The sequence below is a fragment of the Stegastes partitus genome, unplaced genomic scaffold, assembly GCF_000690725.1.
Source record: "Stegastes partitus isolate 25-593 unplaced genomic scaffold, Stegastes_partitus-1.0.2 Scaffold501, whole genome shotgun sequence".
Taxonomy (NCBI): Eukaryota; Metazoa; Chordata; class Actinopteri; family Pomacentridae; genus Stegastes; species Stegastes partitus.
This window is the reverse complement of record NW_007578232.1, coordinates 340,398-353,659: the sequence shown is the minus strand read 5'-3', so window position 1 is coordinate 353,659 and position 13,262 is coordinate 340,398. Positions and strand designations below refer to the sequence as shown.

The 13,262-nt window shown below is 42.1% G+C and overlaps 1 protein-coding gene across 1 annotated transcript in view; it reads right to left on the bottom strand.

The window, feature by feature from the left end:
- LOC103361381 (voltage-dependent calcium channel subunit alpha-2/delta-1) overlaps positions 1–13,262 on the bottom strand; it is a 73,635-nt gene that overhangs the window by 24,644 nt on the left and 35,729 nt on the right. The window contains exons 7-18 of the mRNA XM_008287446.1: positions 10,196–10,327; positions 9,231–9,300; positions 8,543–8,593; positions 8,218–8,317; positions 4,573–4,731; positions 3,777–3,881; positions 1,985–2,063; positions 1,431–1,480; positions 1,245–1,334; positions 1,076–1,150; positions 901–975; positions 445–519 (exon numbers count right to left, since the gene is read on the bottom strand). Of these exons, the coding sequence (XP_008285668.1) occupies positions 445–519; positions 901–975; positions 1,076–1,150; positions 1,245–1,334; positions 1,431–1,480; positions 1,985–2,063; positions 3,777–3,881; positions 4,573–4,731; positions 8,218–8,317; positions 8,543–8,593; positions 9,231–9,300; positions 10,196–10,327 (1,061 nt within the window). The remainder of the gene's footprint in view (positions 1–444; positions 520–900; positions 976–1,075; positions 1,151–1,244; positions 1,335–1,430; positions 1,481–1,984; positions 2,064–3,776; positions 3,882–4,572; positions 4,732–8,217; positions 8,318–8,542; positions 8,594–9,230; positions 9,301–10,195; positions 10,328–13,262) is intronic.

The window sequence follows — 13,262 nt, the reverse complement described above, 5'->3', positions numbered from 1 at the left end:
CAGTAGCATGATATATCCTCATGGCAGAGCAAATGAAATTACAGGCTGGGATGGAGCATTTTCACTTTAAAACATATTATCTCTGCTATATCCCGCGGTGTGTCTTTTTATCCTTCATTCTTAAACATATATGCCAGCGCACCGCCAAGTCTGCATATCTATTTAATCCCATATGGTAGACGTGACCTTCTAACCGATATCTGAGGGCCGATGATATCGAGTCATATTCTAACTGGGGAATGGATTCTCTTTATGAAGATTGATGAGGTGACAGCACATGGAAAAGTTGTGTAAAGAGCCCGCGCCATCTGCTAGCCTGCATATTATTCACCGAGTGCGAGCGGTTACTGTGAAACCATGTGGAAGAGTCAGAATATAATGTAATGCTTCGAGACATTGACCTGCTGAGCCGCACAAAGTGATGCATAGGGCCAGATGCCGTACCTTTGGTTGGAGATTGGGGTGCAGCAGGACGTATCCGTTGGGATCAATGGCAAAGTAATATCCATTTGGACCAATCTGACAAAAAAAAAAAAAAAAGAAAGATGAACAGAGGAGAAGGAAATTAATTGTTGTGTCCAGAAAACCCCATGATGCTAATACACATATGGCATAATGGCAACCCACTGGTAATGGCTGTTAGAAACATGTAAAGGGAGAGCCTCAGTGGCCCCCAAAACACAAACATGGAACAAAGATGTTGTAATTAATAACAAGGGCATTCTTTTTTTTTTTCCGTGTATGATTTTGCATAGACAACAGGAAGGAACGACCCGTCTAATGAAATCATATCACTCGCTAATTGCTCCGCGGGGGGAAACATCTGAGCGAGTTCTTGACAAATGAGTCACAGAAGCCACCAGACTCGTGCACGTGATCACACATGGGCGTTGAACTCACTGTGAAGCGTGGCGTGAGCTTCTTGATGTCATCAAGAGACACGTCAATCCCCATTACGCCAAGAATCAACTGATTCTGGTGCTGATGGGAAGGTATGAGAGAGAGGATGAGGAAAAAAAACACGTTCGTCGGGCCGACTCCACCCACCGTGCGGTCATGCATTTGTTTACTGCACCTCGCCATTCCTGTCGTCTACGGTCTTGGTTCTGTTGAAGACGGGTAGCGTTCCGGTGATGACCAGACCCAGTTCCTGATGGAGAGTCAAGCAACAATATTTCTAAGTGTGGTGGAACAGATTCATTGAACATTATGGCTGAATCTGTGCTGTGAGTGAAAAGACGTACCAGAGCATCGAGGTATACGTTTGTCCATTGGACTTGCTTGGCCTGCTTGTCTGCTAGAACCATGGGTCTACCCAAGACATCTAGGTACTCCTGAATTAGACACACAACATCATTTAAATTCCTTCCATGCAGACAAATCCCTTCTTTAAATGCATGATGAATGTGGAAACTATGCTCTCAAATCACCTGTGTGTTGATTCTGATGGCTCCGATGGAAGGAATCTCATAGAAGTAACCTGAACAAAGGATCCCACTCACACATGTTAGAAGTTGTAGATACCAAGCATGCATGTAACACATAGCGCTGCATCGTGGTTTTGTCCTTGTGTCAGGTGAGTTATTAGACAGAGAAAAGCACATGGAAGAAGTGCTGATCAGAGCTTCTGCTTGTGGTGAGATTCTTTACTGATCCTCCTCCCTCTCCCGCTGCACTCCTCCACGGGATGATCCGAGTGCAGTCATCCCTGTTCGAGTTGCTAATGTTTTAAACATCTGGCCAAGGATGTTTGAGAAGGGCAGATGACAAATAGGCCCGAAGGCTGCTCCTCCCAACAATAATGTCTTCTATCATTTCACAGTTTGCCCTCTTCAGACATCCTTACACTAAGTGCACTGTTTAATTCTGCCCTTGGATGTCCTAAACCGGCATTTGAGATGACAAACCCAATAAGGAGACCACCGTCTAGTATGGCAACAAACTGACAGCAGTGTTCAGTAGTGATGTGGGATGTGATCTGTACCTTTGTTGGAGCAGGCCATCCACTGAATGGGTCCTTTATCGTAGTTGTGTTGTCCTACTGAGAAGGTGAAGATCCTCACCTGGAGCATAAGATTTAAAAAATATACATTCATCATCATGAAAAAAAAAATCTGCCCTGCTCAAACACAAAAACACATTTTGTCTCTTCATTTAACAGATATTTTAGTTAACTGGTCCCTCATATGACATCATTACATGTTCTGTATCATCTCTAAAATGATCAGACAGTTCGTTTTCATGCATTAGATTATTCACAAACACCACATTCAAAGCAAAGTGTTCCAGGCAAAATGTGTCTTCAGTCTAAAAAAACAAAAGCTCTATCACATCATCTGACTTTGAAGTTTGTCATTATATTCTTTGATGCTTCTTCCCCTGTATACATCTTGTTTTGACAGCGATGTTGAAGTGTGTGTGTGTGTGTGCAACCCCGCCTAAATGCTCATCTGAGACCAGCTTGTGCGAGAGCGGGCTTTTGTTTAATAAAAAAATGCAAATACGTCATCTGCCATCCGCATAAATTTGTGGGTAAAGAGGAAGTGCGCACGGAAATTTCAGCCCAAAGGGAGTTCCAAAAGGTATCACACCCTCTAGTTTGTGTTTGTGTGTGCTTAAATTATTCATGTTGTGGGGACATAAATGTGGTTACATTTTGGGGACAAAGCTCCCCTCTGGGAACGAAATGCAAGTCCCCATGAAAGTAAATCATTAAATTTAAGATATGCTTAACTCTTACAGCACTAAGTAACTTTGGTTTGAAATTCATGATCAGATATGGTTTTGATTGATCACTAGTGGACTTCACATCATTACATGTCTGGTATCAATCAAAAGTAGACACGTTGACGTTTAATATAGTATACATGGAAGTTTACTCTTGGCATATACATACAGGTGAAATACAGGTGTGAAAAATAAAAGGTAAAGGTAACTACCAGGGATATGCAGTTAAGTACACTGGTCTACACCCATTTTGGTGTCAAAGTTTTCTGAGCTGATTTTGGACAACTGCAATGTGCTGAATCCACACATTCCATTGGTTTTGCTCAATGAGGTCAAAATTTTGATTTGATGAAACATCCAATTTACCTGTATTTACCTTTACAAATGTTTACGCTCATCAACTTTTGGATCATTTAGCTTATGAAATTGATTATCAAATGAAATTTTTCCTCTAAAATCCGATTTCATATAAGAAATACTAAAATAAATCAATCGCTAATGTCAAAAAATGTCATTGATTTAGTGACAAAATTATTATTTTATAATTGAGTTGGCAAAAAACCTGACCTGATACAGAAAAGCAGATGTCATGTTTGGATTAAGCGTTGCAAAAATGTCCTAAATCAGTTAAAAAATCGTAGACACCTTCATTATTTTGTGACCCAGTGTTATCAGTTCTTATATACTGAGACATCAGACAAAGTCTTGTAATTCGTTAGTTTTGATGGTTTGAGGCAGCGAAAATCCCGTTTTCTGGTGATTTTTGGGGTCAAACGACGTCATTTTACTTCATTTGCATAATTAATGTCATGACTGAATCGCTTGTTCACATACGGGGATTCCCACTGATACACAATCACAACTAATGTAACAGAAAGTCGCCATAAAACTGGAGCCCAATATAGTGGTCGTGTTGAAAGGGTTAAGAATAGGTGTAAGGTTAGAGCAAGGGTTAGGAATAGGCAAGTAGTAGTTACAGTTATGGTTGGATGCCAGGAAATCAGTGTAAATCATGTACTCTGAAAAGACTTTGTGTGTCTTTTGTATACCTTTTTGTCCGCATTGTATTTCTCCAGTATGGCCTGAGCTCTTTCTTCTCCTCCGTCAGTAAACAGCATGATGATCTTGTTGCAGTTCGCTCTGCTCACATTAGTCTAGTCGAAGGGAGAGAAAAAAGAAAAGGTTGTCTTATGACTACTGTGTAATTTATTGTAGCCATTTAAGTGGCCTAAGAACACCTTCAGTCTATTGGACCATCTAAAATTTGGGCCTCGGGAAAGATATTTGTTACTATAATCTTTGGCGTACTTGCTGTTTAGATTGTATCATCTAGCAACATCATCATCACCTTCAGCTGCGGATTAATGAAATAAAATAAAATAAAATAATAGTTCAGTATCCGTAGTCAGTTCCTGTGACATATGTGCATAAGCATGATGCCCAGAAGTTCACAAATTCTATGCATTTTGGTGCACAGTTGATCAAACCTACTGCCTTTCATCCTGTGTTGCTTCATTTTTTTTTTCATTCAACACAACAACAAACAAACTTTTACGTCTGTAGCTTCTTGCAGCTGCTCTTATCAAATCATATCTAACCCACTGCATCACTAATCCTCCATGTCCAGAGCTGACCACATCATTCATTATTAACCTGTAATAATCTGTGTTCATACAGTCTAAGTAGTGCGTTTGACCAGCAGGTGGCGATAAAACACAACAGTCGACTGCTGCTGAAACATGGAGGCATCCACAGTCTGCATTCATTCAAAACTTGTTTTGCACCTTGTTTTCTCAATCACGCTCGAATCAGACAAAATGGCACGTTTTTTTTTTCTTCTCTCACCACGGAGAGCTGCTCAAAAGCAAACTCGAAGCCTTTTGTGTAGTTTGTGATTCCTTTAGCCGTGATGTTCTGCACGCCATCCTTCAGCAGCTTTTTGTTCCTCACGTTGGCTTGAACCAAATGGTCGAAGCACGCCGTCTTCTTCACCCGGGTGTTGAACTGGGAGGGAGAGGAGGCGAGGAGTTAGGACCTGCAAATTATTCACGCAACTACAACACGCGTGCATATGTAACAATTATACAAATGCGGCACACACACACACACACGACACACAAACACTCCCACCTGGCCTTGGCTGTTATCAGGAGTGGTAAACAGACACATTCATCAAGCCCCACTAATTGCTTCACATCCTCGGTGCTCAAAGATTTGGTACCCATGGAAACAAGATTCTGCTATATAAAAACGAGGTTAGGCAGCAACACCATCTTTTTTTTTTTTTAAAGGTGAGACCTCCTCATTTCCACCCCGCAGCACACATATGCACAAATACTCCACCCAGCATTAGCATAAGTCAGGTTTCTATACCGAGTTAAACTAACGATCCGTCTTTTCGTAGGTAAACATCCGAACGGGAGCCACTAGAGTTAGCAGAAAGGGCATTTTCAAAGTGTTCCCGATGACAATAAGTACGAATGACAGACTAAATTGCACAATGGGAAAGAATATTTAATAATAGTGCGTGAAGGACGTGGGACAGCGGAGCGGCGAAACGGCACGTCCATTGTGTTGCAGAACTCTTCTAAAACAATACTGCACCTCATCGATCTTGACTAATCAATGTGTCTCTGTGAGATGGCCAATAGGGACGCTGAAAAACACTGATCTACACAGACAAGCAGGGAGGCAACAAAAAAAAAAAGAGCCCTGACCGCATGTGTGCGTGGGTATGTGTGTGTTCCCAAGGAGCATAGCAGCCTTGAAGTTCCTTTCAGAATGACAATAACCAGACATACACATCTCTATTGAACTGAGAGGCAATATCGCATTGGCTGTTCGGTTTGACAAAAAAAAAAGAAAAGAGACTGAATCAAGGTGAGCGCACACAGACACATGCGAGGCACACACACACACAAACACAATGGAAGTTCACATAATTGCCCGCAAAGAGCAGACAGGGATCTTTTATCACATAATCTATTAAAAGGAGAAGTGAGGAAGGTGGGGAGGGTGAGGAGCAGAAAGTGAGAGGAAAGAGGACACAAAAAGAGAAAAGGGGGGTGGGAGGAAGGTGTGAATACAGGATTGCATCTCGTATAGAAAATAACGAGCTCACGTAGCATATGTGACACATCAATCACACGGTATTTTGACGTGTATTGTTTTCGTAGATAAACCAATTACGCAAAAAAAACCTGAAGGAAATGCATATTGTGTAATTACGGAGAAAAACATCGGGATATTGGTTTTGCGCCACAAACGTGTTTGCTGCAAATTCCACTGTTCTCTCTTGTGATCCTATTACAACGGCTCTTACATTTGTGTGTGATGGTCCAGGCCTTGGGAATGGATTAGTGATGACACAAGAGAGAAGGCTAATCTTCAAGCTCTAATCCCACCGGACTCTCTGCTATTCTGGTTTAGTACTCTCTGGCATGCCCGCTGCACTGACACCGGCTAACAGCGCTGACACCGGCTAACATGGCTGAGCAGGCTGGATAAAAATGACAGAGGCTCAGCGAGGTGATAGGTTCGGAGGGTTGGGGGGGAGGGGAGGGAGGTAGAAGCGAGAACATAAGTGTGAAAAAAAAAAACTGAAAAGATGAGGACAGACAAGGAAAAGAAAAGACAGAAAGGCAGCCATCAGCAAGTCCTCTGACCTGCCCAGCTGTTAAGGAAGAGTGTGAGCATCTTCCGTGACCAAATGCCAACTTAGTCCCTGGGCTACTGTTAATGAGGAGCGATTTATGGGTGATATCAGAGACTAATGATTTAGTGACAGGTAACAACACCCTCAGGGGCAGACATAGGGCACTGTGTGTGTGTGTCTGTATGAATGAGTGTGCCAATGACTGAAAGAAATAGATGTAGAGGGAGGGCGACGGGGAGAAAGAATGAGTTTTGCTGGAGTGAGGACAAACTGATTTCCGATTTGCTAACTGATCGAGCGACAGGGAGATTACAGTTCTAATTCCAGCGTATAATACTTCATTATTATTGTCTTGTTTTCGCAATTTTGAGCGTCCTTCCTATTGGTAATAATACAAATCGGGCTCAGGAAATGACATTGCTCCGATCTGAAAATGTGCAACGATCGAGTTAGTAAATGTTGAAATTATGATCCAGATTGTTCAGTTTGAACGTGGACCTGCTGCATTTCCAGAGGATTTTCAGCAGTATTCTAGATGCTTATTTCCACATACAGTCGAGGTTTTTTTTGCAGCTATATTGTTGACTTGGTTTCAAGCTGACTGTAGCAGTAACACTGTGTTCCCAGATCTCTGAAATTACACAGCCGGAGCCGTAATAAACTTAAATGATCTTTTTAACACCCTAATGCATCCGTGGTGCGTCTGCAACGTCCTTTCTGCCCTGCTCTGTTTTGAAGGAAAATTTCAAAAAGTTCGAAGTCGAAGCCGAATTGGATTTCACTCTTTGAACTGCTCCCGCTCTCGTTCCGTCTGGCTTTCTCAGACGCGCACATGCACGCACGCCGAGCTCCACAACAGACTCCAATAATTGCACATCTTTGCAGAATCACAAGTCCACCATGAAACAGAATACATTGTGTCCAAGACAAAGGGTCCCCGGGGAGAGGAAACAGAGCCTGAATGGCTGTCTTTGGGGCGGGGAAGAGAACGAAGCCAGCTCCAACCTCTATAAAGACCCATCTCAATAAACACCTCCACAGGCACCCATCTACGCATCGCACAGCCCTCCTGATTGGCTCTCTCTGAGCGTAATCACTAACGTTGAAGGCCTAGAAATAGATGGCCGGAGAATGAAATGGTGTAGAGGGAGAACGAAGGAAGTGATTGGTGGGCGAGAAGAGTGAAAATGAAGGGGAAAGAAAGTGGGGGGACGGCGAAGAGAGGAAAAGTTGTGGAATTGTGTATAGAAGGGTGGAAGCGTACGGGGAGATCATTCATTGACACAAAGAGATGAATGGATGTTATACGGTGAAATGCTTAGAGGAATTGCATGACCCAATGATGAAAGGGAACGAGTGATGGAGAGACCGAGAGGGTGATGAATGAGTGTTTCCTGGGGTTCACTTCAGTCAGAGGTGCAGTTTTAATTCCGTCAGGAGCAGTGGGAATGGACATACACAGGCGCCACCGCAGCTGTGGGTCTGAAGGTATGGTGGGGGCATGTAGTGCAGAGTTTTAATCCTGTACACCAAATAGAGCAGTGGGTATTTCATTAAAGGTCTGTTTCAGGGTGGCCAGACCTGAGAGAAATCCATATTTCATTACTTGTCATCCATCTCTCTGCCCGTCCTGTATGTGTATGTGTGTGTGTAGGCATCTGTTGTGTATTGTAGACAAGTGAGAATGTATCAGAATGCATCTGAATGGGTGCGTCAATGCAAAAAGCCCATTCGCACATCACGAATCCATCTTTCACTCTCCGTCCCTTTTCTCAGCATGCATCCCGGCGGCCACGCGCCCAAGAATTCGGCAAGAAGAAGCTTTAATAACTCACATAAACCACGTTGACGTAGTCGTCGTCCGACAGAGTCTCCAGCATCTCGCTGACAGAGGTCCTGATCAGTTTGAGAGTCAAGCCAGACACACTGCCACTCCTAAAAGACAAAAAAAGAGAAATAAAATAACCTGACAGCTTTTCATTTCAATCTGTCTGCTCAGTTCCCGTCCTGCGAGATTCTACTCAGTGTAATTAGAACTGCTTCTGCTTTGGGAAATACGTTGCATTATGTGGCGAATCTAGAAAGGCATGCATTCTAATCAGGGGAAATCATGACTGATGTGAGAAGGTTATGGATCAGTGAGATTATGAAGCAACTCACGCGTCCACGAGGATTAGCATATCTTTGGGCGAGGCGGCTCCTTGAATGTACCTAGATGGACGTTAATAAATTAAAACACATTTCCGCGAGGAAACCCACACACACTTTGAAAAGCATTGAATGTTGAAGGGCAGCGATTTACATAATAATTAACTTTGGGATAACACAATATTACTTTACACTTTGAGACATATTTTATTAATATTTGGCTGGGCAATGTGGATGGAATTAGCATTACATTCTTAATAACAATACTTTTGTGGACGATTCGAATAGTTTACTACTGTAAAAGTTAAGATAGGCATTCAATGCAATGAACTGTGTACGTTTGTCTAACAAAATGTCTCATTTCAAGGTCTGCCAACTAATTACTTAAGACCTTTACAACAGATTTTCCAATTATCACGGTTTGCTTTGGGGAATTAATTACACAAGATACAACATAAATATATGTAGACATGTTTCCATTCCGCTGAGAGTCTACAGACATTATTTGATTGAACTACAAACATATCAATTAAAAGCAATGATGCCACATTCTTGTCATAAACGCCTGCATCTAAACAATCACATAGGCAGCTCCCAAAGATATAAATAAAAACAGAAAATGACTGTTTTTTTTTTTTTTTTAGTTTGCATTCTGACCACCACTGAATGATGCTTTTAATATCTGTGCCAGTTTTCTTACCACGGCCTCCTGCGGACATCATAGAGATCGATTTTACTGGGGGTCTTACGAGCATCCATCCAGGGAGAGGCTAAAGGAGGAGATTAGATATGTGTTATAAGTGTGCAGTAATTTTATCTTTTTTTTTATCATAGTCCAAGGGAATAAACACAAATTCCTATTTTGGTTTCATTTCTGACACATCTGACTGTCAGACTGAGGTGCCGATCTGCCAAAATCCTGCAATATGCAGTGTCACATTCCACTCGGCGGTGCGGAGTCACTGTCAGTCATTGCGTAGACAAGAAAAGCCACATTTTGTCTCATAATGACAGTTGGCTTGTTGGATAGAATCCTAAATGCATCACACCATCAACATTTTTTTTTTTTTTTTAATGCTCACTAACAATATCCACAAAGAGATAAACAGGAGAGATAAAATATTAATCAGAGATGCAAAGCACACAGCACTGGATTCACTTGCTTAGACACTAATCAGTTGCTCTCTACCTGTATGCTATTAGAGTGGGGGAACATGAAAACAAGCCAGTAGCAAGAGCGTGTGTGTGTGTGTGTGTGTGTGACCACCTGTCATGCATGCTAAGAGGTTCGAAAAAGAAACAGAGGAATAAATCCAGGGCCAATGCAAATTTATGAATATTAGACTTTTTTATTAAACTTTTTCCATAAAGCTATATAGAGTCGATGATGACAGGGAATCTCATGAATACAAATAGCTTGGCGGAGAAAACACTCACACGACAGAGAGCAGCACTGGACTACCGCGGTTAAATACAGAAAGAAAGCATCTCTGTCGCCGCACATAAAATCCAGACCAGACTGAGCTTATTTAACAAGTGAGTAAATGCAAGTATCGTCGGTCAAGCGAATGATAATTGTGCAACATACACGGCTTGAGTGTGAAGATACCAACAACTTATGGAAGCAAAGAGATGCTTTGTTAGATTGATTTCTTTTTTTTTTACCTGGGTAGTAGCGGGCCAAGCCTGTAGCGCTACCAAACACCTGCCAGAGAAGGGTCGGGTCATCCTCCCTGTTCCGTCTGAACACATCCTCCAATGCCTCCGTCCAGCTCAGCTCATTCAGCACAATGGTGGCTGGAAATCAGACACATAGATAAAGGAAAAAATATACTAGAATTGTGTCCTTCAAGTGGGTACATTATCCATCACGCCGTAACTGTACACTTAAAGTCCTTATGCCATTTCTGTATATGTGAAAAGAGCACATAGTCTTTATTATATCTTTCTTTTCTTGTCTTGCTTCTTCGATGCCTCATTTGTATGTCGCTGCCGTAACATGTAAGGCTCAATAAAGTTTATCTTATCTCTTACCTTAAATTGCGCCTATGTCTGGGACACATTAGCATGAATATTATACAGCATATCACTGTTATCAGATTTGAATCCAACAACTCTGTTAAAGCGTTCATTTCTTTGCATTCCGCAATAACGTCTAGAAGAGAAAGCATCGCCCTGTAAGACCGCCATTAAAGATTAGTCAAAGACGTGTGGGCATCCCAGATTTACCTACACATCATTAAGATTCACGCACAGGCCCTCTTTTGTGTCAGCCCACTTCCCCCCAGCAGGATACCTGAGCAAATATTGGGCCGGAACACGCAGATACTTCTTGGAGCTGCGAACACTGAGGGGTGGTGTTGAGGCAAGCGATGGCTTCAAAATTAAACTGTTTAATTTTTAGCAGAAACGCGCGACAACCCGCGTGCGTGCGCGTGTCGTACGTGTTTGTATGTGTGCATGCGTGTGATTGATAGTGTGTGCTGTGAGAGGCAACAGGCATTATGGATGTAATGACACAGCAGCCAGACAGCTCAGAGCCACATAACACTCACTATGATGGATGGAGACACAACACATGCTGCTCCAACTCTGTCTTTCCTCTGTCTATCTCTCTCTCGTGTTCCTCTTCTTTTTTTTTTTTAACCATCTTCCATTTTGCCTTTTCCTTGATACTAATGTGTATATATATGCTTATATATGACTCTGGGGTGGATGTGTAAGCGTGCAGGACACATTGGTATCCTGTATCGAGTGTGACGTGGCTCATTGATGTGCAAAGCAAACACTGTTCATTTGCATGCATGCCTCTGGAGGGGAGAGTTAATGAAGCCTTGGTTGCCAGGAGTGCATGTTTTTTTATTATAGGGAGAGAGAGAGAGAGAGAGAGAGAGAGAGAGAGAGAGAGGGAGAAAGAATGCATGCAGCGGTTGTGCACACAGTAATGTATTTCTCTCATTAAGTGTAGAATTTTAAAAGAAAAGGGAGAGAAAATAACACCGCAGTCCTTGTGTTGGGTAATGAGAAATTTGCAAACTATGTGTCTTTTGATTTTTTGACTGAGGACTGATGAAGACAGATGGGTAGGAGGACGTATCTAAACAACAAGCCCACTCGTTTAACTATTTGAGACGGCCAAAACAGTTAGGATATACACATAGTACGGAGTGGCGGACCAAAATACAGCTCTACGCAAACAAACTTGTAATATGTTGCTTTTTAATGTCTCAATTGGTTTTGAGTGCTCCTGAGTTAGTCGTAATATTTAATAAGTTAAACTCCAGCGCTGCTTCATAAGGGATACGGGATCCTCCAGTTGTCCATATTGCCACTGACACTAATGAATTCCCTGGCTGCACTCGATATGGCTTTGATGCCACACTGAATCTACCCCAAGTGATGACTTCATCTCAGTGGGATATCACGGGTGCAATATAATCTACAAAGGAACATGGATTAACGCAGATTTCTTAAAGACTTATACACTAAAACAACAATCATATGTGACTTTCTTTTAGAAGCTAATGAAGAAGAAAACTACCTCTACAGATGCATTGAAGGAGACTGGGAATGACAAAAGAAAGGCTCAGTTACCGAACATCACGGTTCAAAGCACACATAATGAATTATAATTATTAGTCTGACATTTGGGGAAACAGACTGATTCACATTCTTGCTGAGAGTTAGATAAGAAAACCCCTTCCACTCTTGTAAAAATGTGGTTGAAGCCAGCAGCAGGTTTATTTAGCTAAAAAAAAAAAGGGGGTCAAATAACTATCCTGTAAGTGTCCAAATGTAGTCTTGCATATCCAGAGCATCCTGCAGCACATTATGTTCTTGCTATGCCTCATTTGCAGTCTGCTATAGAGAAGGGGGGAAAAAACACACTGTTTGTATTTCTTTAAAGCGATCATGATAGAACTGTTTTGGTGCACAGAGGGACGCCAGCTCTGTCATTAAAATGGCTAATTCGCCAAAAACATAACTAGCAGGGCTGCCTTACTGCAGGAAAACTTTTCAGCGTGGCCCAAAGAGGAGGATGTGAAAGCCGACGGTAACCTTAACCCGCAGTCTACATCCGGTGAGTCAGACTAATTTGACAACATCTGTCAAGCAGCATCTCTTAATCTCAAAATGCATGTTAGATTTTGTTTGTTTGCGATAAGAAACGAGAGACCAGCAGAGCCTCGACAGTGGAAATGTTGCTGGCAAGTCAGCAGTGGCAGAAAAAAAAAACACATAAGGAGCTCGTGTGTGTTGACAAACCTGGTGGCTGAATTATGCGTAGCACTCACAAGCGCTGCCGCCTTTCCGAGGCTGGCAGAGCGTGTTTTCAACACGTTTTACACTGACAGTGAAAGCAGCAGCGAGGTTTTGGTTAATCGCTGTTAGCTGTGGCCCCTATGACAGATGAAGGCAGTCTGTGTGAATGTGGAAATGTTTCAGTTAAAAAAAAAAAAAAAAGCACTTGTGTGAAAAACAAACAAATAAAAAGATAAATATAGAGCTGCTGATTGACTTCAATAAGCTCATAGAACCTGCATTCATGTACGGGATTGAGCCATAGACAAGACGTATGGGGGTATTTCACCTACCCTGCCATCTGTATATTGACTAATCAATCAGTGTAGGATTACATTTAAGAGCTTGAATGGACTAGACTGAGCTTGTCCGTCACTCTCATGTTGTTTGCTTGCATTATTAGATTTCTTAGTAGTTCCTCGATCTAGAT